The following is a 27,541-nucleotide window of genomic DNA, read 5'->3' as shown; positions in this document are numbered from 1 at the left end:
CTCAGAAAAAAAAAAAAAAAAAAATTATCTGAGCGTGGTGGTGCGCACCTGTAGTCCCAGCTACTCAGGGAGGCTGAGGCAGGAGAATTGCTTGACCCAGGAGGCGGAGGTTGCAGTGAGCCAAGATCATGCCACTGCACTCCAGCCTGGGTGACAGAGGGAGACTCCATCTCAAAAAAACAATTGCTGAAAATATGCTAACAAATATGTATAAAAAACAAGTCCATGGTAAAATGGAACTGTTTATGAATTTGGAAAATGGTCATTTGTAGAATACAATTTTTGTCTACTTGACCTAGAACCTGGAATTAACTTGACTTGCTAATAAAATGATCATTTCATATATTAACAGCAAAGTTGAAAGTATGGTTCATCAGCCCCGAAGTACAACAGTGGGGCTTGTAGCTGAGCGAACTACTGCACTAACACAGTGGAATCCTCTAGAGACGCTAGTGCAGGGAAACGGTGGCCCTAACTGACCAAACCAAACAGACATGGACAAGGCTTTGAATGCGTGACACCTCCTCCCCTGGCCCCCTGAAACCTGGAGAGACTGGTGGTGGCAAGAACCTCATTGTTAATTTCCTTCGGTTCTTGGCTGTGTAAAGTTACTTAGGTTCCTAATTCTAGGAAGTATGATTGATCTAGAAATTAATCACAGATTGACCGGGCACAGTGGCTCACACCTGTAATCCCAGCACTTTGGGAGGCTGAGGCAGGTGGATCACGAGGTCAGGAGATCAAGACCATCCTGGCTAACATGGTGAAACCCCGTCTCTACTAAAAATACAAAAAATTAGCCAGGCGTGGTGGCAGGCGCCTGTAGTCCCAGCTACTCGGGAGGCTGAGGCAAGAGAATGGCGTGAACCCAAGAGGTGGAGCTTGCAGTGAGCCGAGATCGCGCCACTGCACTCCAGCCTAGGCGACAGAGCAAGACTCCGTCTCAAAAAAAAAAAAAAAAAAAAGAAATTAATCACAGATTTGGTTTACTTCTTCATAAAAGCACATTTTTTAACTGAGATGACATTCACATAACATAAAATTAACCATTTTAAAATGAACAATTCAGTGGCATTTAGTATACATTCACAGTGTTGTACAACCACCATCTCTATCTAGTTCCAAAACATTTTCATCCCCACAAAAGGAAACCCTGAACTCAGCGAGCAGCTATTCCCCTTCTACTCCCTTCAGTCCCTGGGAAGCCCCAATCTTCATTCTGTCTCTATGGATTTACCTATTCCATATATTTCACATAAATGGAATTATACAATACGTGACTTTTATGTCTGGCTTCTTTCACTTAGCATATTTTCAAGGTTCACCCACATTGTAACATGCATCAGTACTTCATTCCTTTTTGTGGCTGAATAATATTCCGTTGTATGTATCTACTACAATCTGCTTATCCATTCATTCATTATTAGACATTTGGGCTATTTCCAGCTTTTGGCTCTTGTGAACCAGTGCTTCTATGAACATCCACATACATGTAATTGAGTACCTGTTTTCAGTTCTTTGGGGTATATACCTAGGAGTGGAATTGCTGGATCATATGGTAATTCTGTTTAACTCGTTGAGGAACCCACTAAACTGTTTTCCACAGTAGCTGTACCATTTTACATTCCCAGTAGCAGCAATATATGAGGATTCCAATTTCTCCACTTCCTCACCAACACTTGTTATTCTGGGGATGCTTTAATTATAGCCATCTTAGTGGATGCGAAGTGCATTTCCTAATGAATAAGGATGTTGAACATAGACGTGTTTCATAGACTTATTGGCCATTTGTATTTCTTCTTTGGAGAAATGTCTATTCAGGTCCTTTTTCCATTTTTAAAATTGGGTTGTTCGTCTTTTGGTTGTTGGGTTGTAAAAGTTTTTTATATATTCTAGTTTCTGTGCTCATCAAATATATGGTTTCTTCCATTCTGTAGGTTCTTTTCACCTTCTTGATAATGTCCTTTATTGTTTTCATTTTCAATGATTTAAGTTTCTCATTTATTCATTTACTTATTCAAAAAGAATGGCACTGGGGTGGGCACTGAGAGTATAGTGACAAATGAAACAAGTCCTTGTTCTCACAGAGCTTTGTTACGACAGTAATACTAATGGTAATGTTAACTCATAACTACTACTAGTGACCAACAATGACTGTGTGCCCAGCATTGTTTTAAGCTCTTTTATCATCTCATCTATTCCTCAGAACAACTCTGTGAAGTAGGTACTATTTTCATCCCCAGTTTACAGATGAGGAAACTGAGGCACAAAGCAATTAAATAACCTGTCCACAGTCTCAAAATGATAAATGAGAAAGCTGTAGATCGAACCCAGGCAGTCTGCCTCCTGCGCCCATCCCCTCACCACCACACTATTCTTTCTTCAGTATTAGAACAAGACTTGCCTTGTTTTTACCAGCTTTGAGAAGCAGATAAAAACCCAAGGACACCCTTTCAATCCCAGCACTTTGGGAGGCCGAGGCGGGCAGATCACTTGAGGCCAAGAGTTTGAGACCTGGCTGGGTGCAGGGGCTCACACCTGTAATCCCAGAACTTTGGGAAGCCAAGGCAGGCGGATCATCTGAGGCTAGGAGTTCGAGACCAGCCTGGCCAACATGGTGAAATCCTCTGTCTCCTAAAAATACAAAAATTATCCGGACATGTGGCAGGAGCCTGTAATCCCCACTACTTGGGAGGCTGAGGCAGGAGAATCGCTTGAACCTGGGAGGCAGAGGTTGCAGTGAGCCGAGATCGTGCCACACCACTCCAGAGTGGGCAACAAGAGCGAAACTACATGAAACTCTGTCTCTACTAAAACTACAAAAATTAGCTGGGCATGGTGGCTCACACCTGTGGTCCCAGCTACAGGGAACCACAAAAAAAAAAAAAAAAAAAAAAAGATAACATTATTAAGATTACAGTAAACCATATTTTTAAAATTATGTTCTCTTAGTTTCATACCCCTCACAGGGTTAAGCAAATACATCAGGATCTCTCTTTTTTTTTTTTTTTTTTTTTTTTTTTGAGATGGAGTCTCGCTCCGTCGCCCAGGCTGGAGTGCGATTCTCCTGCCTCAGCCTCCCAAGAAGCTGGGATTACAGGCATATGCCACCACGCCCAGCTAATTTTTGTAATTTTAGTAGAGACAGGGTTTCACCATGTTGGTCAGGCTGGTCTCAAACTCCTAACCTCAGGTGATACACCCGCCTCAGCCTCCTAAAGTGCTAGGATTACAGGCGTGAGCCACCGCACCGCCTGGGTCTCATTTAAAAACTAGTATTTTTGCCTTACAGAACATTATGCCTTTGCTTTGCACTTTTTTTTTTTTTAAGACGGAGTCTCGCTCTGTCACCCAGGCTGGAGTGCAACGGCAAGAGCCACTGCACCGGGCCTTTTTTTTTTGAGACAGTCTTGCTTTGTCACCCAGGCTGAAGTGCAGTGGCATGATCTTGGCTCACTGCAACCTATACCTCCTGGATTCAAGCAATTTTCGTGCCTCAGCCTCCCAAGTAGCTGGGACCACAAGTATGCGGCACCATGCCTGGCTAATTTTCATATTTTTAGCAGGGATGGAGTTTCACCATGTTGGCCAGGCTGGTCTCCAACTCCTGGGCTCAAGCCATCCACCCGCCTCAGGCTCCCAAAGTGCTGGGATTACAGGCATGAGTCACTGTGCCCGGCCCTGCTTTGTACTTCTCAGCTGACACGGGCAGTAATTTTAGCCTTTCCTGCTGTATAAGAGGCCACCTGTCCTGTACAGCTTCATTGAACAGCAGTCAGAAGGCTCTGACACTGAGGGAGACTTTCACATAAAAACCTGCTATTTTTAAAAGATGCATTACTTCCCCAAAAGTATATGAGCACTTCAACTGTGACACTTTATTCAGCGTTTATAAAAGTCTATAAAACAGTCTTCCAGGGGATTTAAGTGAAAATCTTGGGGGGAATCTTATTTCTAACTTCCCCATTTGCCTGCCCCTCAAAACATCTGCATCCTGCCCTTGCCTTATACTGCGTCCTTTTTGAGGACACTGGTGCTTGACTCGGGTCTCAGGGATAGTTCAAAACATCAGTACACGGACTGATTGGGCTGGGTGAAAGCAGATACCAGTGGAAGACACACCATAGTAATTCTTGATCCAGCAATAATAATACCACCATAGCACATACATTAGTTACTTTGTTGTCTGGCTTTAAAAACAAAAGGTGTGCGTAAAATATATTTGTATTGTTTCGACATTGAGCTTTGAACAGGATGTAGTTAAAGAGGTAGCAGGGGGCCAGGCGCGGTGGCTCACACCTGTAATCCCAGCACTTTGGGAGGCCGGCGGATCATGAGGTCAGGAGATCGAGAACATCCTGGCTAACACGGTGAAACCCTGTCTCTACTAAAAATACAAAAAAATTAGCCGGGCATGGTGGCAGGTGCCTGTAGTCCCAGCTACTTGGGAGGCTGAGGCAGGAGAATGGTGTGAACCCGGGAGGCGGAGCTTGCAGTGAGCCAAGATCACGCCACTGCACTCCAGCCCGGGCGACAGAGCGAGACTCCGTCTCAAAAAAAAAAAAAAAAAAAAAAAGAGGGAGCAGGGGCCAGGCATGGTGGCTCACGCCTGTAATCTCAGCACTTTGGGAGGCCGAGGCGGGCGGATCACCTGAGGTCGGAAGTTCGAGACCACCCTGACCAACATGGAGAAACCCCGTCTCTACTAAAAATACAAAATTTGCCGGCTGTGGTGGTGCATGCCTGTAATCCCAGCTACTTGGGAGGCTGAGGCAGGAGAATCGCTTGAACCCGGGAGGCAGAGGTTACGGTGAGCCGAGATCGCACCATTGCACTCCAGCCTGGGCAACAAGAGTGAAACTCCGTCTCAAAAAAAAAAAAAAAAAAAAAGGTAGCAAGGTATACAGAAATCAGAGACAGAATTAATTACAGAATGTCAGGAAGATGCCTGACACTGGTCTCTTTCTTTTTTTTTTTTTTTTGAGACAGGGCCTTGCTCTGTCACCTAGGCTGGAGTGCAGTGATACATGCACGGCTCACTGCAGCCTCAACCTCCTGGGCTCAAGTAAGTAGCTGGGACTACAGGCACATGCCACTATGCCTGGCTAATTTTTTTTTTATTTTTTGTAGAGATGGGATCTCACGATGTTGCTCAAGCTGATTTCACTGTCCTGGGCCTTTTTTCTTTTTTTTTTTTTTGGAAACAGTTTTACTGTTTCCCAGGCTGGAGTTGAGTGGCTTGACAGCTCACTGCAGCCTCAAACTGTTGGGCTCAAGCGATCCTCCCGCCTCCGCCTCTTAAAGTGTCGGGATTGCAGGCATGAGCCACCACACCTGACTGGTCTGTTTCTTACAGCAGTGCAACATGCCAAACACGTTCATGCTAGTGCCTTGCTGGAAAAGGAAGCAAACCTCGGTAAGGAAGCGCACTTCTCATATGTGTCCAGTAGGTGGCAGTCTTGTCTGGACCTGCAGAGAAAGACCCGGAACCCCTGGTTTTGCAAGGCTCTGGGAGCAAAGAATTATAAAACATCAGTCCTGTTAGCACCCTGGAAATGGCTGCATGGAATATCCACAGTTCCCAGGTACAATGCCATTTCTATGGCTCCTTCTGCCAAAGGAATACTAAGCCTGCTGCTACAGCCCTGTCTCTTGTTCACCGTGGTTTCCTGGGCAAGTCATTTGTTCTTGGTTTCTTCATCTATTCAATGAGATGATCAGACCAGTGATCACTGAGGTTTCCTCTGATGCTGATAGGCTGTGGATTCCAAAGTTCCTCTTTGGATTGGAGGAATGCATTTGTCTCCTGCACCACTAAAGTCTCCATGGAGTGTGAGTGGCTAGGACCTCACATCTGTTTTTTGTTTTTTTGAGATGGAGTCTCACTCTGTCGCCCAGGCTGGAGTACAGTGGCACAATCTCAGCTCAATGCAACCTCTGCCTCCCGGGTTCAAGCAATTTTCCTGCCTCAGCCTCCTGAGTAGCTGGAATTACAGGCGCGCACCATCACACCTGGCTAATTTTTGTGTTTTTAGTAAAGACAGGTTTTCACAGTGTTGGCCAGGCTGGTCTTGAACTCCTGGCCTCAAGTGATCTGCTCGCTTCAGCCTCCCAAAGCGCTGGGATTACAGGCATGAGCCACTGCACCCAGCCACATCTGTTTCATTTACTGCTGTTTCATCAGCACCAGCACTGCACCTAGCACGTGCTCAATCCCTGTTTGTCAAATGCATGAGCATGGGCCCCACAGAGCATCCCCTCAGCTTCATGGGGCCTGAACTCTCAAACATTCAAACCCTCCTGATGATACCTCCTCCTTGAATACTCTCATCCTCCTTCCCAAACCCATACTCTCCTGGCTTCCTCCTATGGCTCTAGAAACTGCTTCTCGGCCTTTTATACATTCCCATTCCTCTACCAGTCCCCTAGGTGTCCATTTTTTTTTTCAGCATTCAACTCCAGGTCCTCTTCTCCTTCTCTGCTGTCTATGGCACCTAGTCCGCTCCCACAACTTTAATTACCACGACTTTATTTACCACCTACCACCTTGACGACAGAAACAATAGTCGCTAACCTTTATAGAGTGTTAACTCTATGCTGGGTACTGCCCTTGATCTTTACTCATTTACCCCTCACAACAAGCCAAGGAGGTGGGCACTATTATTTTCCCCATTTTATGGGTGGAGGACAGAGTAGTTGAGTGACCTCTCTACAGCTCTAGACCCGTGTGTCCATTTGCCTTCTGAACACCTCCCCTCAGATGTCACCAGTGGACTTCTGATATTCCAGTTCCAAAGGTTTTCTTCTCCAAGGTCCCAATCTCAGTGGAAAGTACCCAGCTGCCCAGGCTAGAAATATTGGTAATTGTCATGTCTTTTTGCTTCCCACCTTCAACCAACTTCTAACAAAACCAGTCAATTCTAACTCTTCAATATTCAGATCTGTTCCCTCTTCCCCATTCTGTCTCCACTGCTGTAATTCAGGTCTTCATACTGCTCACCTGCACTGGCCTCTACACCAATCTTCATCTCTCCAGTATGGCGCCCACACACAGTTCATTTTCCTAGTCCACCACCAGAGTGGAGGCAGTAGACTTAGTGGTGAAGAATATGGGCTTTGGAATCAGAACTATTCTTTTTTTTTTTTTTTTTTGAGACGGAGTCTCACTCTGTCACCCAGGCTGGAGTGCAGTGGCACGATCTCGGCTCATTGCAACCTCTTCCACACAGGTAAAAGATATTCTCCTGCCTCACCCTCCCAAGTAGCTGGGATTACAGGCACCTGCCACTGCGCGCAGCTAATTTTTGTAGTTTTAGTAGAGACGGGGTTTCACCATCTTGGCCAGGCTGGTCTTGAACTCCTGACCTCGTGATCCACCCACCTCGGCCTCCCAAAGTGCTGGGATTACAGGCGTGAGCCACCGCGCCCAGCCTGAAATCAGAACTATTTTTACTAGCTATCTGATCCTGGGCGAGCTACTCAACTTTTTTGAGCCTTCCTTTTCTCTGAAATAAAAGATGAGAAAAATGCCTGCTGTATCAGGTTGTTGGCACATGCATAGCCCTGCAGAAGCTGGGGCTGGCCTGCCTCCACAGGCTTAGCTCTGATGCATGACCCAGCATCCCTATTTCCCAGCCAGATCTCCCTTGCCTAGTCACAAATGTGACATGGCACTATCTAACATGGCACTTGCCACATTCTACATTCCAGCCCCTCCCTTCTCCCCATGGTTTTGCCAATTCACACATCACCGTCTCCAAGGATTCCTTCTCCTGATTCTCCATCCCCTATCATCTCCACTCCATCAACCAACCTGGCTTCCTTTGTGTTCACATGGCCCTCATAACACTGCCTCATAAATGCCAGTTTCCCTATTGGTATCCCCCACTCAGCTGTGATGTCCCTAAGGCCAGTGATTAGATCTTAGTCCTCTTCATAGCCCTAGCCCAGAGGCCTGGCACAGACAAGATGCTCCATGAGAATTTTGTTAAATAAATGAATGAATCAATGAATAAATCAGTGATTGCTCAGCTTTAGGACATTTGGGTTTTATCAGCACCACAGGCAAGATAGTCTTTTGTTGTCCTTTGCTTTCTGAAGGAATTGCTCTTCCTAGTAACTAGCACGATATATAAAGAGTTGTAACTGGCTGTGGTTCCTGTGAAGACATTTGGGCAGAGACCAGTACTTTCACTTTGGGTACAAACAGTGACAGCTGTGAATTTTAAAACCCAGTCAAAAACGATTCAGCGAATAAATCTTCATTTTTCTAAGTAGCTCCAAGTGTTACAAATACATAATTAGCAAAAGATTAAGCATTTAGTGTAAAGTGAATAGTCAGAACTAGACATTTGTCTCCTGGAGTATTTGGTTCTACATGGGCAGAAAATGCTATTTGTGGTCAGGAAATTTTCATAAAAATATCTTCACCCATTCATTTCTACCCTGAGTGTCCACCAAGTCATGTCTCGCTGCAGGAAGAGCTGTTGGGCACAGGCAGACATTTGCCCAGGATGTCCTGGCATTACCCGCTGCCAGCTTGTGCCTGGGAAGAGCCCAGCTACTAATGAGGGACGTGCTGCAGGTGACAAAGCCAAGTGTCATCAGATGCATGAGGGGCCAGACCACTTGGCTCCAAAAAAAAGAGCTGCACCAATTCAAGACGAGGGAAGAAACCAAACAGCAGAACAAGTGAGAAACACTTGGGGGTTTCAGGCAGCAGCCAGTGATGTCCAGTCTGCCATTTTGTCCAGATCAGAGAGTGTTTGGGGGAAGCCAGGGAAGCTCGAGTGCTTTGCCCCTTCCCGGGGCTGGTCCCTTTCCCTCCACAATGTTGCTGGGCCTTTGATTCCAAAATAGGACCACATCTGGGCAACCAGAGGCTGCAGAGGGTGGGCAGACGGGATTGTGAGGGCTACCCTGGAAGACCTGGAAGAAAGAGGCAGCCCAGCGGCAGTGGCTGGTTGGTCATAAGAAGCGTTTCTGGGCCGGGCATGGTGGCTCATGCTTGTAATCCCAGCACTTTGGGAGGCTGAGGTGGGCGGATCACCTGAAGTCGGGAGTTCGAGACCGGCCTGACCACCATGGAGAAACCCGTCTCTACTAAAAATACAAAAAATTAGCTGGCCATTGTGGTGCATGCCTGTAATCCCAGCTACTCGGGAGGCTGAGGTAGGAGAATCACTTGAACCTATGAGGCAGAGGTTGCAGTGAGCTAAGATCGCACCATAGCACTCCAGCCTGGGCAACAAGAGTGAAACTCCGTCTCAAAAAAAAAAAAAAAGAAGAAGAAGAAGCATTTCTGAATGAAGCCACTCTTTCTGAATCAGGAAGGTCCTCAGAGGAAAGGGTCTGCCCCACAAGGTCTGTCCCCCAGAGGGTGAATAAGTACTGGAAGGGGTAGCACAAGATGTCTTTGAAGATCTTCCACCTCCAGGTGATTCTTTGATTCTGTGATTGGGAAAACCAGGATGAGACAAAACTAGCTTTGTATAGGGCATCAGGACCAGGCCCCCTCTAGTGTGCCTCAAGGCTCTGGTGCCTGAGGATGATGGGCAAGAGGCAGAGGAGAGCAGGATCTGGCACAAGGGCAATTTTGAGGAGGTAGGCTGGTTCTCTACTAGTAGCCTTTCCATGCCTTTCCTTAGATTGACACACCAGCCAAAACTCATTCTCTTCTTCCTGCCGAAGGGCACTGTGAGCCCTGGAGTGGAGAAGTCAGCTCCCCATCCCTCCGCCCGTGTTTTCAGCACCCAGGAGAGCTGAGCATGCAGCCTGCGGCACACAGGATGTGGCTGCTCCCTCTGTCTTCCCAGACCACTGTGCTGTTGGAAATCATCAATGACAGTTTTCTGACAAAGTTAGAAATCACCAGCATGTATTCCTTTTTAGGCAGCATATGTCTGTTTGGAGTTAAACAAGTAAAGTTTGCAGGAGCTGAAGCAGAGACCTGTTCTGTGTGCTCTGTAAATCCACGCAGTCCACTTCTCTGACCATCTCACCAGGTGCCCTGTGTCTCCCACTGTGAGAAGGACCACACTATTCCCCTTTCTGTTGTGCCTGGCTTGTATGATATGAGCATCCACAGAGTGGTGCCCAATTCTGGGCTGGCCAAGAAGTATAAGGTCCTGGCTTCAAAGCACTCTCAAAGTTGGCCATGGGGCCAGGTGCAGTGGCTCACGCCTGTAATCCCAACACTTTGGGAGGCCAAGGTGGGTGGATCACCTGAGGACAGGAGTTCGAGACCAGCCTGGCCAACATGGTGAAACCCCGTCTCTACTAAAAATACAAAAAAATTAGGCAGGCGTGGTGGCGGGCGCCTATAATCCCAGCTACTTGGGAGGCTGAGGCAGGAGAATCGCTTGAATCCATGAGGCAGAGGTTGCAGTAAGCCGAGATCGTGCCATTGCACTCCAGCCTGGGCAACAAGAGCAAAACTCCGTCTCAAGAAAAAAAAAAAAAGTTGGCCATGGGATATACGGGGAGAGAGCTGCAGCAGTTCTGGCTCTCCAGCCTGTCCAAGATTCAAGCTAGGGAAGTTCTGTAGCTGTGTGAATGAGGACCACAGTGGCCACTGCAGAGCCTCCTCTGGGGTCATCCACCACCAGGCTGGTGGTTTCTAAGCGTGGTCCTAGGCTGCCATGACCCAAGCCTAGCCTGTTGGAATGCAGAATCCAATGAGGTCTTTTCAACAAGATCTATGGATCATGCATTGTGTGCATGGAATGGTTTGAGGCTCTAGGTAAACAGAAGTGAGATGTGTCAGATGTGTTCACTGGAGTTCACACACTAGTGAGGAGACCATTTAGTGGATGGTACTAGAATTCTATAGCAAGAATTCTATACGGTGCTACGGGGTCAGAGACATAGGACATCTACTCCTGAGTGAAGAGTGAAGGCAGAGGAGAGCAGGCCAGGGGCAGCTTCCTGAAAGCTGATTTCTCAGCTGAGCCTAGAAGAATGAGTAGCAATAGCCAGATAAAGAAGACTTCTCAGGCCGGGCGCGGTGGCTCACACCTGTAATCCCAGCACTTTGGGAGGCCGAGGCGGGTGGATCACTTGAGGTCAGGAGTTCAAGACCAGCCTGGCCAACATAGTGAAACCCTGTCTCTACTAAAAAATACAAAAATTAGCCAGGCGTGGTGGTGCACACCTGTAATCCCAGCTACTCGGGAGGCTGAGGCAGGAGAATCCCTTGAACCCAGGAGATGGAGGCTGCAGTGAGCCGAGATCATACCACTGTACCCCAGCCTGGGTGACAGAGTGAAACTCCATCTCAAAACAAAACAAAACAAAAAGGGGAAAAGAAAGAGAAGGCACCGAGATTCTGCTCTCGGTGGGAAGTCTGATACCTCTAGCATACATACTTTAAGATAGGAAGGACCCTAGAAGACAGTACCCTCAAGGTCAAGGTGGGCCAAAAGTAAGCCGGCCCTCAGGTGGTCTTGTATGGATTATATAACTACCAGGTGGTCCAGAGAACCTCAAGTGTTGAATGTGGACAAAGGTAGTCCAGAATTGTTTGTGCCCCCAGGTACCTGATAAAAACAAAAGAAAACTATCTCTGGAAGAAAGTATCATCATCCTAACTCTTAAGTTTTTCCTACACTTAATTTTTCAAATATAAGACCAATCCAAAGTATAAGATAATCATGCACACAAAGTCGTCACTATAAATTGGAACTAGCACACTAGAAAGACTCACAAGACTTCAGCCAAATTATTAGATACAGACTGTCAAAAACTAGGTTTTCTTTTAAAAAAAAAAAAAAAAAAAGAAGCTTATAAACATTTAGCTTCCTAAATGTTTACAAGAAGCTAAAAAAAATATGACAGTAGGCCAGGCACTACAAAAAGTACACAAAATTAACCAGGCTCATGAGGCTGAGGTGGGAGGATCGCTTGAGCATGGGAGATGGAGATGCAGTGAGCCACAACCACACCACTCCACTACAACCTGAGTGACAGATTGAGGCCCCATTTCAAAAAAAAAAAAAAAAAACGAAAAAGGAAGACTCTGGGCCCAGTGGCCTGATAAGAGATAGAGATAGTGTCTTGCTGTTCAGCTAGCGACACATTCTTTCACCACAGTTTTAACTCTCCAAGCTCAAACAATCCTCCTGCCTTTAACCTACCTCAGCCCCACCAAGTAGCTAAGACTACTGCTGGTACTGGCCAACACACTAAGCTACCTTAGCCTCCCTAAAGCATGAAGACCAACAAACATAAACCACCACACCAACAAGTCTACCCTTAGCCAACAGGATACTTAATCCTGCCTAAGCAGGACTTCAAAAAATTTGACTATAAACTCATAGTTGTTTCTCTCCACGGAAATCCTTAGTAAAAGGCGAAAGATTTATTCGTTATGAAGAAAAACCAGAGAATATATATTGTTCTTGTGCCTGGCTTCCCAGATATTGACTGGTCTCCCTATACTTAACGGTGCCTTTGGACCTGCAGACAGAAGCTTTTCTTCCACTGTAGAAAAGTGTCTTAAACATGTTCTCACTGGGTAAAATCTCCTGACAAAAAAAAAAACATTTAAATATTATTATTCAAACAGATAACCCTGGTAATAATTCTCGTATCTACATTGCATTCTGGGATGCAAATGAGCTGAGCTCAGGAACAAGAGTTCCCCTAAACCCTATCTCTCTTACCAGTAAATGGAGAGAGGCACTTGACTACTGAGCTGGGGAGAGCACATGGCCAAGTCCTGTCTTCCATGTAGCCACCACATGTGTTCAGAGTAGCAGTGCCGGGTGCACAGTGACTCACACCTGTAATCCCTGCATTTGAGGAGGCAGAAGTAGGAGGACCGCCTGAGCCCAGGAGTTCAAGACCAGCCTGGACAACAGAGTAAGACCTTGTCTCAGAAAAAAAATAAAATGCAGTGGCTCATGCCTGTAATCCCAGCACTTTGGGAGGCCGAGGCAGGTGGATCACCTGAGGTCAGGAGTTCAAGACCAGCCTTGCCAACATGGTGAAACCCCGTCTCTACTAAAAATACAAAAGTCAGCCAGGCGTGGTGACAGATACCTGTAATCTCAGCTTCCCGGGAGGCTGAGGCAGGAGTATCGCTTGAACCTGGGAGGCAGAGGTTGCAGTGAGCGATTGCACTCCAGCCTGAGTGATGACAGTGAAACTCCGTCTCAAAAAAAAAAAAAAAAAAAAACAACTAGCATTTACCGGCTGGGCCCACTGGGCCCAGTGGCTCATGCCTGCAATCCCAGCACTTTGGGAGGCCGAGGCGGGTGGATCACGAGGTCAGGAGTTCAAGACCAGCCTGGCCAAGATGGTGAAACCCCCATCTCTACTAAAAATACAAAAAAACCCACAAAAATTAGCCGGGTGTGGTGGCGGGCGCCTGTAATCCCAGCCTACTCGGGAGGCTGAGGCAGAATTGCTTGAACCCGGGAGGCGGAGGTTGCAGTGAGCCAAGATCGCACCACTGCACTCCAGCCTGGGCGACAGAGTGAGACTCTGTCTCAAAAAAAAAAAAAAAAAGGTGGCATTTACGCTGGTGTGCCATCGCCTTAGCATCTCCTGCTCCTCCTGCCCCCTCTAGCTCTGTGGTTCCTTTCTCTTCTTTACAAAAACATTCAATCCTTGCCGATTTTCTCTTGTGCTCCCACAGCCCAACCACTGACTCCTTCCACAGCACGTGTCACCATATCATCGCTGCCTATTTGTGCACACTTAAGGAGGGTTGGTCGAATGAGTGAATTCAGTCTGTATCCTCAACACCCAATGCCGCGCCTGGCACCATAGGCGTTCACATGCAGCCATGCCGAAAGACTGAGTGAATGCTGGACTGAATGAATGACTGCCTGTAAAATATCTACAGGAAAGCCCTGCAGGAAATGCCCTCCATAAATTCTAGTCCCCTTCTCCTTCCTAACCAAATCCTCCCCTCCTTCTACTTCCACCACTTCCTAGCTGTGTAACTTAGGCAAAGTGGTTTACCTCTCTGTGCCTAATTTCAGCAAAGGTAAAATGGGGAAGTGAACCTCATCTGGTTCTGGTGAGCTTCCACGGGTGCTGTATGGAAAGCCTGGCACCCTGCCTGGTGGAGAGGGTTCGATGATGGTTAGAAGGAGAGTTTCTCTAAACTGCCGCCTACCTTGCTTCCCCTTTCTCCTTTCCTGCCACAAGTCTCCCACCCACTTTCTCTGTCTCCCTCTCACCCCTTGTCTTTCTCCATCTTGTCGTCCTGTGAAGACCCAGCCCTTCCCTCCTCCATGAAACCTGGATTCCTCCAAGGCGAAGACCCACCTCTCTGGGGTCTCAGCCTCCAGCGCTGACATCCTAGGCCGCCTCGACAGGTGGGCTCACCATCCAACCCTTCCTCCTCCCCCTTTAGCCCCCTCCTCCTGCTCTTCAACTGAGGTTTGCCTTCCCAGCTCCCCCACGCCCTGCACAGTGCTGATCAGTAAAAGAGGAGGACAGTGACGAGTGGCGACTTGGTTCACTGGGTTCTTTGTTTCCTCGGTGGCGGAGGGGCCTGGGGCCTCTCTCCAGCACCTCTGCCCTTCCCCAGCCATCGAGTTGATCAAGGACCTGGTCGGTTACGATGTGCGCCAGGCGCTGCTCAAGGGCCTCGTGGAGCTGCTGATACCGTCGGTCAAGGAGAACTCCAAACTGCAGGCCAAGATCCTCAGTGGTAGGGACCTGCTCAAATGGGGCTGCCTGGGCCACGGGAGGGGGGTCTCTTGCCTCACGGCCGCCCCCTCCTCAGACCCCTCGGTTCTCCAGCTCACCCCCAGCCTGCCGATGTTTTTGCAGCAGGCCGCGGCCGCCAAGGCCATCGGGTAAGCGGGCAGGGGTTAGTGGGTAGCTGCAGCAAGCCTGGCTTGGCGCTGCCGGCGGGCCTCGGGAGCGCTCCAGACGCCGTGCGCCGGGTGGGCGGGGGTGTGCGCCGGGTGAGCCCCAGGGCATCGCCCGAGCCCGAACCCCCGGCCCAGGGTCCTGGCGCGCAACGACATGAGCATCGCCGAGGAGCTGCTGTACCTGCGCGTGGTGCGTGGCCTAATGGCCGCCATGGGCAACAAGGACCACAGCAACAGCCAGCGGCTGGCCAGTCTCACGCTGGAGGTGCGCGTGGCGGCCGGCTAGGGGGCGGGAAGGGCGGCGGCACCCGCAGCCCCGTCGCCCCTGCAGTCACGCCGCCCCGCCCGCGCGGCGCAGTACTTCGTGCAGATGTTCCCCTTGGTGGCAGAGCACGTGCGCAAGTGCATGGGGGAGGAACTCTACCAGCTCTTCCTGGTAAGTGCGCCCTTCCTGCCCCGCCGCAATGAGCAGACGGCTGCTCGGACAATGTGATGCCCCTTCACACAGTCCCCATCCTGGAGCGTGCCACATGCAGAGTGGACCTGGCCACCAGCTGCAGGAGGGACTGCTCTGGCCTAGGCTCCTCCACCCGCCACCTTCCTGTTCCCTTTCCTGCCCTTTCGGTCAGGCTGCCGACCCGCCCCCCACCTGCAACATCCCTCTGCCAAGCCCAACTCCAAGTCCAGACTGCCCTGGCACCCCAGCCGGGTCCCCCTTGCTCCTGTCCTCAGAGCAACGCTGAGGACTTGTACATGAAAATAGACAGCATTCAGGCGGACATCTTGGCGGCCAACAAAGTCAATGTTACCAAAGGTGAGTGTGGGACGAGGGAAGCCGGGCGCAGGCGCCGCCAGCACAGCTTCACGCCCGCCTTTCCTGCCTGCAGCCCTGTGCCTCCATGGCAGCTCCCACAGCATGAACGCTCTCTATGGCTCGCGTGATTCAGCTCAGATGGCCTACCTCACACACTTCGAGGAGGATGTAGAATCAAAGGAGTAACAGCCCCTGTGGCAAACCAGGAATGCCAAGGCTGCGGGGCAGGGAAGCCGGGCAAGAGGAAGGCGCCTGGGGTCAAGCTCAGAGCCACTCCACTTGGCTCCAGGCGGGAGACGGGGATTAGACACCCCAGAGGGGCAGAGGGAGAGCCGCTGGCTGCGAAGAGTCAATAAACAGCCTTGATACCTGTCTGTTCTTTGTGAGTGTGGAGGGGGAAGGGAGGTGAAGTGAGAGCTATGATGATAGGTTGTGGTGCCTGTGCTCCTCAAGTTAAAAAGCAGGTCCAAGTTTAGGACAGTGGCTTGCACCTGTAATCCTAGCTACTCTGCAGGCTGAAGGAAGAGGATATCTTGAGCCCAAGAGTTGGAAGCCAGCATGGAAAACAAAGCAAGGCCCCATCACAAAAACAGGCCGGGCACGGTGTCTCACGCCTGTAATCCCGGCACTTTGGGAGGCTGAGGTGGGCGGATCACCTGAGGTCAGGAGTTCGAGACCAGCCTGGCCAACAGGGTCAAACTCCGTCTCTACTAAAAAAATAAATAAAATAATAATAATAAATTAGCCGGGTGTGGTGGCACACACTTGTAATCCCAGCTACCTGGGAGGCTGAGGCAGGAAAATCACTTCAATCCGGGAGGTAGAGGCTGCAGTGAGCCAAGATCACACTACTGCACTCCAGCCTCCTGGGCGACAGAGCGAGACTCATCCTCAAAAAAAAAAAAAAAAAAAAGCAGATCCAGAGGGAAGGGCCACCAACACCCTGGAAGGTTCAAGGGCATAGCCTGAATAGAGGACCTCACCTCCACTGCCTGATGGCCTATGCACCCTTTCCTCCAGAACACCCTACCCACCTGGTTTTTCTCCAGCTGTTACAGACATTAAAGGGGGTCATTTGATCCTAATGGGTCCTTTCCTTGCCTGGTACCATTTGCACCAATAGAACAAGGCCAGGTTCCATAAAGCAGAGCAGAAGCTTTATTCATTGATCTAGGAGATAGCAACAGGAGGCGGCCAAATGCCTAGGCAGATAGGAGTGGGTCCCCAGTGAAACCCCACCTTCAAATCAAAAACAGCCTGAAGGCTGAAAGACTGACTGCTGGTCCTGGATGAAACCCACAACCCAGAGTGAGAACTTCTGTTTCTGTTTGCCTGCCCTTTCCTGATTGATTCTTTCTGAATAATGCCTTTTAACCAATTGAATGTTGCCTCTTCCAATACTACCTATGGCCCGCCCTTCCCCCATTCTGAGCCCATAGAAGCCCTGGACTCAGCCATATTAGGGGGACTTTCCCACTTTCAGGTAGGGGGACCACCCCCCACAGCCACTGAAAGCTGTTTTATCACTCAGTAAAACCCCACCTTGCTCACTCTTCAATTGCCAGTGCATCCTCATTCTTCTTGGGCTCGTGGGACGAGAACTCGGGAACCAGTGCATAAGCTAGACTCCTCCAACTGGGCTGAGTGGGTGGGTCGTCTCCTGCAGCAAGTAAAGGCCGTCTCCTGCAGCAGGTAGTCTGGCGAGTGAGACCTGGCAAGGCATTGCTGGCCAGAGGTCCCCAGCTTGCAAAGTGACCAAGAAGAAAATCTTACATCATAGGAATGGAGAAGGGGAGCTCATGCTCAAAGCACCTTCTCCCAGGGGGAGGGGCCTGGTAAAGGGAGAATCTTAAGGGACCTTAGGGCAGGTAGGTGGAGACTGGGTTGAGGATTTCTGACAAAGGTAGGTTCTTCCAGGAGGGGCTGGAGTGTGCATAGTCTTTTTTTTTTTTTTTTTTTTGAGATGGAGTCTCACTGTGTCGCCAGGCTGGAGTGCAGTGGCACAATCTCGGCTCACTGCAACCTCAGTCTCCCGAGTAGCTGGGACTACAGGCACGTACTACCACACCCAGCTAACTTTTGTATTTTTAGTAGAGATGGGGTTTCACCATCTTAGCCAGGCTGGTCTCGAACTCCTGACCTCATGATCTGCCCGCCTCAGCCTCCTAAAGTGCTGGGATTACAGGCGTGAGCCACCACACCCAGCTTTTTTTTTTTTTTTTTTTTAGACAGGGTCTCACTCTGTTGCTCAGGCTGGAGTGCAGGGGTGCAATTTCGACTCACTGCAACCTCTGCTTCCCAGGCTCAAGCAATTCTCATGTCTCAGCCTCCAGAGTAGCTGGGACTACAGATGTGCACCATGACCACATTCGGCTAATTTTTTTTTTCTTTTTTTGTAAAGACGAGGTCTCACTATGTTGTCCAGGCTGGTCTCCACCTCCTGGGCTCAAGTGATCCTCCTGCCTTGGCCTCCCAAAGTGCTGGGATTGTAGGCATGAGCCACTGTGCCTGGCCTGAGTGTGCATGGTGTTGTTTTTTCTTTTGAAGATTTCTCCTCTTCAATCCAGTCTCATTCAAGTTGGAGTGAGGCAAGGCTCCTGATCTGGAGTCTCTTTTCTATCTGCTTTTACACCCTGCTGATTTCATCCTGTCTCAGAACTTTAAATATCATTATAGGCCAATGACTCCTACATTTCTATTTCCAGCTAAATATTTCCACCTCATCGTGTCTAAAACTGAACTCCTAATCCCGTGCCACTTTCCCCAATTCAACTCATGGCAACTCATCCTTCCTATAAAACAAAACAAAATAGTGGAGTGCTTTTTGATGTCCGTCTTTAGCACCCATATCTATTATGTCTGTTGGCTCTATCTTCCAAATACATCCAGAATCCAACCATATCTCACTACCTCTATTGCTAATACTCTGGGCTGAGCCACTATCATCTCTCTTCAATGTTATTCTGCTTTTCTCCCTGTTCCTGTTCTCTTTTCTTTTTGTTTCTTTTTGTTTCTTTCTTTCTTTTTTTTTTTTTTTTTGAGATGAAATGTCACTCTGTCACCCAGGCTGGAGTGCAGTGGTACGATCTAGACTCACTGGCACCCACCACCTCCTGGGCGCAAGCAATTCTCCTGCCTCAGCCTCCCGAGTAGCTAGGATTACAGGCTCCTACTACCACGCCTAGCTAATTTTTGTATTTTTAGTAGAAACAGGGTTTCACCATGTTGGCCAAGCTGGTCTTGAACTCCTGACCTCAAATTATCCACTCACTTCAGCTTCCCAAAGTACTGGGATTACAGGTGTGAACCACCGTGCCCAGTCAATACCTGTTCTCTTTTTAATACAACAGCCAGGGTTATCCTTTTAAGCTTCAGATTCTATCACTGTGCTCAAACCTTGCAGGGCTCCCCATTTCACTGAATGAAGACCCTAGGTGCTCAGGTTTCCCATCACCTCTCTAAACTCTTCTGCCTCTGTCTCTCCTTCACTCTGCTCCAGACACACTGGACTCCCTTGCTGGTTCTTTTTTTTTTTTTTTTTTTTTGAAATTGGCAAACAGGCCAGGCATGGTAGCTCACGCCTGTAATCCTGGAACTTTGGGAGGCCAAGGTGGGCAGATCACAAGGTCAAGAGATGGAGACCATCCTGGCTAACACAGTGAAACCCCGTCTCTACTAAAAATACAAAAAATTAGCCGGGCGTGGTGACGGGTGCCTGTAGTACTAGCTACTCCAGAGGCTGAGGCTGGAGAATGGCGTGAACCCGGGAGGCGGAGCTTGCAGTGAGCCGAGATCGCGCCACTGCACTGCATCCAGCCTGGGCGACAGAGCAAGACTGCATCTCAAAAAAAAGAAAAAGAAAAAAAGAAATTGGCAAACAAGCTGTTGTCTCAATGCTATTGTATGACTGTTCACTCTGCCTAGAACTTCATCTCATATAACCATATGGCTCACTCCCCCATCTCCCCTCAACTCTACAAGAAGGCCTACTCTTTTTAAAATTGCAATGCACACTACCACGCTCTATACTCACTACCTCCCCTCCCACCTTATTCTGCTATTTTTTTCCATAGCATTACCTTATTGTGTTTATTAATTGTATGTACTCCACCTGACTGTAAACTCCACGAGGACAGGGATATGTTAGGACAATGCCTGCCATGCATTAATCAGTGACTGAGGTATTGTGAGGGAATAGTCCCTGCAAGTCGGAGGAAATGAAGTCAGATGGCAGTAATTCTCCAGGATGCCACGAGAGGGCATCACCAGCCCTGACATTGTTGGTCTAAGGCAGTTCTGCTTTCCCCAAACTTACTTTGAGCCTCAGCTTTTCTCTTTTTGTACCTACAGAGGAGAGAAAAGTTAACAAAATATATGTTTTGTTGTTATGTTTCCTTTAAAGCTAAATGGATTTCCTATTTTATTTTTGTTTATTTAATTAATTTATTAATTAATTAATTTATTTATTTATTTTTGAGAGGAGTCTCGCTCTGTTGCCAGGCTGGAGTGCAGTGACGCGGTCTCGGCTCACTGCAACCTCCGCCTCCCGGGTTCAAGCGATTCTCCTGCCTCAGCCTCCCAAGTAGCTGGGATTACAGGCTCGCGCCACCACGCCCAGCTAATTTTTGTATTTTTAGTAGAGATGGGGTTTCACCATGTTGGCCAGGCTGGTCTTGAGCTCCTGACCTCGTGATCCACCCGCCGTGGCCTCCCAAAGTGCTGGGATTACAGGCGTGAGCCACCGCACCCGGCCTTATTTTTTTATTTTATTTAATTTTCTTTTCTTTTCTTTTCTTTTTTGAGACGGGGTCTCACTCTGTCTCCCAGGCTGGAGTGCAGTGGCGCAATCTCGGCTCACTGCAACCTCCGCCTCCTGGGTTCAAGGGATTATCCTGCTTCAGCCTCCCGAGTAGCTGGGATTACAGGCGCCTGCCACCATGGCCACGCCCAGCTAATTTTTGTATTTTTAGTAGAGACGGGATATCACCATGTTGGCCAGGCTCGTCTTGAACTGCTAACCTCAAGTGATCCACCCGCCTTGGCCTGCCAATGTGCTGGGATTACAGGTGTGAGACACCGCGTCCACCGCGTCAGGCTGAGACATCAAGTCATTTTTAGTTTTTAGTATTTTTTTCTTTTTCTTTTTTTTTTGGTCATTGTTTGGTTTGAGTTTTTAGCCTTGAATGTTTTCTTTTGTATAATGGTAAAAAAAATAGTATCCCAGAGCTTTTTTGGAAATTTTAATAATTGGGAAATCCAAAAATTTAGGAACCACTGGGCTAAAGTGATCATAATTAAAAAAAAAAAAAAAAAAAAAAAACCTTTAAAAACTAAACTGGCCAAGCGGGAAGCGGTGGCTCATGGGAGGCTGAGGTGGGTGGATCACTTGAGGCCAGGAGTTTAAGGCTGCAGTGAGCTATGATCGTGCCACTGCACTTCAGACTGAGTGACACTGTGAGACCGTTTCTAGAATAAATTAATTAAAAACAAAACAAAACCACAAGACAAAAGAAAATCTTGGCACAGTGGCTCATGCTTGTAATCCCAGCACTTTGGGAGACCAAGGCGGGCAAATCAGCCTGGCCAATGAGGTAAATCCCCATCTCTATTAAAATACAAAACGAGCAGGGAATGGTGTTGCACCCCTGTAGCCCCCAACTACTTGGGAGACTGAAATAGAAAAATGCCTTGAAGCCACGGAATTGTTCAGTACAGTCTAATCTCAGCCCCTTTTCCATAAAAATCAGACGACACCCATACTACTAGAACCCAAACTAAATGAGTAAACGAAATTCTATTTCACACATAACACCAGACACACGGCTCGAATACTATCACAATCTACTACTGTTCATCTGATTTTAAAACTTTAATAAATAGTCCCACTAATGTGGGACCTCAAAAAATTGGTTAAAGACTCAGAATTGTTCCTCTCCACGGAAATCTTTAGTAAAAGGCGAAAGATTTATACGATTATGAAGAGAAACCAGAGCATACGTTAGACTAGCTGCACACAGTCCTCGGGGGACGGTCACTACTAGATTAGCAATGGTTACTATTAACCCAAAAGAGCTAGTGACTTCTGTTTTTGTCTCAGATGATTGTGTGAAAGGAGCCTCGTTATTATGGTAAAGGAAAAAAAGAGGGGGAAAAAAGGGAGAATCTCCTTTTAAAGTAGGACGTGTTCTGTGTGCAATGCATTGTGGGTATGTAAATGACGCGGAGTCACCACCCCCTCGGTTTCCAGAAAAACCCTAAATAGTTCGTTACTTTTTCTAGGAGTTAGGCCACCACGAGGGGGCAGAGCGGAAGCCAGATTTACAGAACTGTAGATGCCTGGCCCAACTAGACAGTGACTTTATTTTATAATTGGCACTTAAAGTAAAAAAAAAAAAAAAAATTAAGAGCCTTAAAATAATTGTATTCACAGGCCTGGCGCGGTGGCTCACGCCTGTAATCCCAGCACTTTGGGAGGCTGAGGCGGGCGGATCACGAGGTCAAGAGATCGAGACCATCCTGGCCAACATGGTGAAACCCCGTCTCTACTAAAAATACAAAAATTAGCTGGGCGTAGTGGCGTGCGCATGTAGTCACAGCTACTTGGGAGGCTGAGACAGGAGAATTGCTTGAACCCAGGAGGCGGAGGCTGCAATGAGCCGAGACTGCGCCACTGCACTCCAGCCTGGGCAACAGGAGAATCCATCTCAAAAAAAAAGAAAAGAAAAGAAAACCACATCCTAGCAAATACTGAATTTTGTATCATCCCTATACCTTCCACAGTATGTAACAAAGACTCCAAAAAGAGTAGCTTGAACAATCAAGAAATTTATTTTCACCTTACATGAAGGAAGCCCGGAGAAGAAATTCTGAGTTGTTACAGAGGTGTCAGGGCTTAGAACATGATACTCCAAAATATGGCACCTTCGCATACTGAGTATTTTAAGCCATCAAGGAAACTGAGAAAACTATATAAGCAGGAAGTTATTTTTGACCTTTTCCTTCTCTTCTCCCATGAAGACCTTCGTGTGACAAGTGTCCTGCCTTATGCCCACAGGGAATGAATGTCACACAGAGGCCGAGAATAATCTGAACAAACAGGCTTTGCCAAGTACCCCCCCACCCATCCAGTTTATTACCATTCGATCATACACTTTTTTTTTTTTAAAGAGTCTCGATCTGTCGCCCAGGCTGGAGTCCAGTGGCGCGATCTCTGCTCACTGCAAGCTCCGCCTCCCGGGTTCATGCCATTCTCCTGCCTCGGCCTCCTGAGTAGCTGGGACTACAGGCGCCTACCACCACGCCTGGCTAATTTTTTGTATTTTTAGTAGAGATGGGAGTTTCACTCTGTTAGCCAGGATGGTCTTGATCTCCTGACCTCGTGATCTGCCCGCCTTGGCCTCTCAAAGTGCTGGGATTACAGGCGTGAGCCACCACACCCGACCTTTTTTTTTTTTTTTTTTTTTTTGAGACAGTGTCTTGCTCTGTGTCCCAGGCTGGAGTGTAGTGGTGCAATCGAGGGCCACTGAAGCCTTGAACTCCTGGGATCAAGCAGTCCTCCTGCCTCAGCCTCCCAAGTAGCTAGGACTACAGAAGCATACTACCACAGCTGGCTAATTTTTAAATTTTTTGTAGAGATGAAATCTTGCTATGCTGCCCAGGCTGGTCTTGAACTTCTGACCTCAAGCAATCCTCCTGCCTTGGCCTCCCAAAGTGCTGGGGTTACAGGCATGAGCCACTGCACGTGGCCAGAAAATTTTTGATCATTCCTTTATTAGCTATTAAAGCAAATGAAATGATCAAAAATTTACTAAATATTCTAAAATTTACTAAAAATTTTACTAAAAATTTACTAAATTTTATTGTGCCAGTTTTGACATTTTTGACATTTTTTTTCTAGAAATGTAGAAACTTATTCACACAACAAGAAGTATGGAGACAGGTGGATCAGGAGGTCAGGAGATCAAGACCATCCTGGCTAACATGGTGAAACCCCATCTCTACTAAAAATATAAAAAATTAGCTGGGCATGGTGGCACACACCTATAATCCCAGCTACTTGGGAGAATTGCTTGAACCCGGGAGGCAGAGGTTGCAGTGAGCTGAGGTCGCGCCAGTGCACTCCAGCCTGGGCGACAGAGCGAGACTCCGTCTCAAAAAAAAAAAAAAAAAAAAAAAAAGACATATGGAGATAGAAATTAAAAATGTATATATATGGAGGTAGGTAGTCCTAGCATTGGTTCAACTACTGAACCATCAAGAACCCTCTTAGGCTCTTCCTGCTGTACTTGGCTGTCCTGAGCATGTTGGCTTTTAACCAAATTACTGTCTCCTGCCTCATGATCACAAGGCAGCTGTCACAACTCCAGAAAGAACATCCCATGTCCAAGGCAAGAAAAAAGGGATGACACCAGGAAAGCATTTTCTGTCATTCCTTTTTAATAGAAAAACAACAAATCTTGCCCACAAGCCCCCAGAACTCTCCTGCTTACATCTCATTGGCCAGAACTGTGTCCCATGGCCAGCTCTAATTGCATGGGAGTCTGGGAAAGAAGTATAGTAACTATAAAGCTTTTTCAGTCTCTAATGTGGAGATGATTTAGGAAGAAGGGGGTTGGGAATACCTGCTGAATTAACCATCAACAGTGTATGTCACAAACAGTTGGTTCATTTGTTTTCTACCCTGTTTTCTTTATCCCTTCCTGATGTCTTTTGGGTGAATCCTCACCCTTGATCCTGTTGCTCCTCATTTCATTTTGGCTGTAACCATTCTGCTATTCAATTCATGTATGGATTTTAACTATTAAATTTTTCAAACCTGGTATTTTCAGTTGCTTCTTCCTGCCTTAACAATATCCTTCCTTATCTTTTGAAGATGTTCATTATGCTTATTTCTTTTTTCTTTTTTTGAGATGGAGTTTGGCTCTTGTTGCTCAGGCTGGAATGCAGTGGTGCAGTCTTGGCTCACTTCAATCTCCACCTCCCGGGTTCAAGCGATTCTCCTGCCTCAGCCTCCCTCCTGAGTAGCTGGGATTACAGGCGCCCGCCACCACACCCGGCTAATTTTTGTATTTTTAATAGAGATGGGATTTTACCATGTTGGCCAGATCAAGTGATCTGCCCGCCTCAGCCTTCCAAAGTGCTGGGATTACAGGCATGAGCCACCACGCCCAGCCCATTATGCTTATTTCAAACTGTCAGATCTATTAATTCTGCTTTCTCTAATATCAGTTTCTGGCCAGATGTGGTGGCTTAAGCCTGAAATCCTAGTATTTTGGGAGGCTGAGGCAGGTGGATCACCTGAGGACAGGATTTTGAGACAGGCCTGGCCAACATGGCAAAACCCAGTCTCTACTGAAAATACAAAAATTAGCCAGGTGTGGTGGTGGGCACCTATAGTCCCAGTTACTCAGGATTCTGAGGCAGGAGAATCGCTTGAACCCGGGAGGCGGAGGTTGCAGTGAGCCAAGATCATGCCACTGCACTCCAGCTCAAAAAAACACTCTGTCTCAAAAAAAACAAACACAAAAACAAAAATCCCAGCATTTTGGGAGGCTGAGGCAGGAGAATTACTTGAATCTGGGAGGCGGAGCTTGCAGTGAGCCGAGATCATGCCATTGCACACCAGCCTGGGCCACAGAATGAGACTCCGTCTCAAAAAACAAAAATTAGTTCCTCAGTCTGTCGTTTTCCTATTATTGCAAATGTGTTCCCCTTTGACTTCACATCACCTTGGGGGCATCAGTGATTGTGACAGGGGAAAACAAAAGCCCAGAACCCAGGATACACAGTATAGGAGGAGGTACGGAGATTATGTCTAAAGTCAGGTATGTTCCTACGTGGCCAAGCTAGGGCGCTGAGACAGCGCTGCTGGTTTTCTGCCTCGCAGTGGCAATGGGGGCAGTTAATGACCCACCCATGGCCTTGGGGGATAAGAGTGGCATATGGAGGGAGGGGCGATGGTGAGCACAACTAAAGAGCTCTCCCTCAGCCTCCCCCGCATGTCAGGGTGTCTGACCCTCTTCCACTCTGGCTGCAGTCACAGTCTTCCCACAACTGGCTCCTGGCCACTTTCTTCTCTTTTTTTCAGACGGAGTCTTGCTCTATCACCTAGGCTGGAGTGCAGTGGTGCAATCTCAGCTCACTGCAACCTCCGCCTCCTGGGTTCAAGCAATTATCCTGCCTCAGCCCCCAAGTAGCTGGGACTATAGGCATGTGCCACTATACCCGGCTAATTTTTTGGATTTTTATTAGAGACGGGGTTTCACTGTGTTAGTCAGGACGGTCTCGATCTCCTGACCTCGGGATCCACCTGACAGCCTCCCAAAGTGCTGGGATTACAGGCGTGAGCCACCGCGCCCAGCCTTTTTTTTTTTTTTTTTTGAGATAGAGTCTCTGTCACCTAGGCTGTAGTGCAGCGGTGTGATCTCAGCTCACTGCAACTTGCAACTCCCGCCTTCTGGGTTCAGGCAATTCCTGTGCCTCAGCCTCCCGAGTAGCTGGGATTACAGTCTTGCACCATCACACCCAGCTAATTTTTATATTTTTAGTAGAGACAGGGTTTCACTATGTTGGCTAGACTGGTCTTGAACTCCTGGCCTCAAGTGATTCTCCTGCCTCAGCCTCCCAAAGTGCTGGGATTACAGGTGCGAATCACCACAGCTGGCCCACCTTCTTTTTTTTTTTTTGAAACAGGGTCTTATTCTGTTCCCCAGGCTCAAGTGCAGCTGCACAATCTTAGCATACTGCGGCCTCGAACTCCCCAGGCCCAGGTGATCCTCCCACCTCAGCCTCCTGAGTAGCCAGGCTACAGGCATGTGCCACCATACCCAGATAATTTTTGTATTTTTTGCAGAGATGGGGGTCTCACTGTGTCACCCAGGGTGGTCTGGATCTGCTGAGCTCAAGCAATCTGCCTGTCTTGGCCTCCCAAAGTGCTGGGATTACAGGTATGAGCCACTGCATCCAGCTTAGTCCGTTTTCTGTTGCTACAACAAAATACTGGAGACTGGGTAATTTATAATGAACATAAATTTATTTCATTCATGGTTCTGGAGGCTGAGAAGTCCAACAGCATGGTGCTTGGATCTTGTGAGGGCCTTTTTGCTGCATTATAACATGGCAGAGAGCATAACATAGTGACAGGGCAAGAGCATGTCAGCTCAAGTCTCTCTTCTTCTTATAAAGCTACCAATTCCATCACAGGGCCCCATCCTGATGACTTTATTAATCCTAATTACCTCCCAAAGGCCCCATCTCCAAATGCCATCAATATGTGAATTGGGGGATTAAGTTTCCAGCACACGAAATTTGGGGGACTCATTCAAACCACAGCATATCCCTAAACAATATTCTATCTATTCTTGTCTCTCTAGCCTGGTTCTCACCCTCAATAGTTCACCAAGACTGCACAAGGTCAGCAATGACTTAGGTGCTAATAAATCCAAAGGATACTAGAATGTCCTCATCTTATTTGGCCTCTGAGTAGCTCTCCAGAGTTACTTTCACCTTCTTCATTCCATCCCTTGACTTCTAAGGAACTCCCCCCAACTCTTTTGTTTTCTTCATCCCTTCAAACCACCCTAATCCCATCTCCTTTCCTGGCTCCTCCTCCCCTGCCCTACCTCAAAATATTGGCAAATCCCATGGCTCAATTATACATGTTCTTCATCTCCATCTATACTCTTTTCCTAGATAGTATTCAACTCATGACTCCAAATACCATCTACATAACGCAGATTGCCAAATCTCAATCTCTTGCTTTGACCTCTACCTTAGCTCCCAGTTTGTATATCCAACTGCTCAGTTGACACCTACACTCAGATGTCTTGTAGACATCTCAAATTCAAAATGAGCAAAATGAAACCCTGGACTTAACCCCCAACTCATTCTTTCACAA

At 47.7% G+C, this 27,541-nt stretch overlaps 1 protein-coding gene and 2 non-coding genes across 22 annotated transcripts in view; 1 reads left to right on the top strand and 2 right to left on the bottom strand.

The window, feature by feature from the left end:
• The window catches only part of ARMH1 (armadillo like helical domain containing 1), a 52,453-nt gene extending 36,434 nt beyond the window's left edge, over nt 1-16,019 (top strand). For 5 of the 20 annotated variants that reach the window (XM_054535872.2, XM_063719227.1, XM_063719226.1 and 2 more), the window contains 5 exons: nt 14,543-14,813; nt 14,967-15,096; nt 15,190-15,267; nt 15,564-15,645; nt 15,719-16,019. In XM_054535872.2, coding sequence (XP_054391847.1) covers nt 14,543-14,813; nt 14,967-15,096; nt 15,190-15,267; nt 15,564-15,645; nt 15,719-15,831 — 674 coding nt within the window. In that variant the 3' untranslated portion in view covers nt 15,832-16,019. Of the gene's footprint in view, nt 1-5,356; nt 5,586-9,647; nt 13,346-14,542; nt 15,268-15,460; nt 15,646-15,718 lie in introns of those variants that run through there. The other 15 variants (XM_054535898.2, XM_002810916.6, XM_054535903.2 and 12 more) reach the window with 12 other exon arrangements.
• Nucleotides 12,271-12,387, bottom strand: LOC112130896 (U5 spliceosomal RNA). The gene has a single exon (XR_002913065.1). It is a non-coding gene; the product is annotated as a U5 spliceosomal RNA (small nuclear RNA).
• Nucleotides 16,020-21,523: 5,504 nt separating the features above from the next.
• Nucleotides 21,524-21,640, bottom strand: LOC112130890 (U5 spliceosomal RNA). Its single transcript, XR_002913059.2, has one exon. It is a non-coding gene; the product is annotated as a U5 spliceosomal RNA (small nuclear RNA).
• Between the last annotated feature and the right edge of the window lie 5,901 nt (nt 21,641-27,541).

Source organism: Pongo abelii, chromosome 1 (genome assembly GCF_028885655.2).
Source record: "Pongo abelii isolate AG06213 chromosome 1, NHGRI_mPonAbe1-v2.0_pri, whole genome shotgun sequence".
Lineage (NCBI taxonomy): Eukaryota > Metazoa > Chordata > Mammalia > Primates > Hominidae > Pongo > Pongo abelii.
This window is presented reverse-complemented; position numbering and strand designations above follow the sequence as displayed.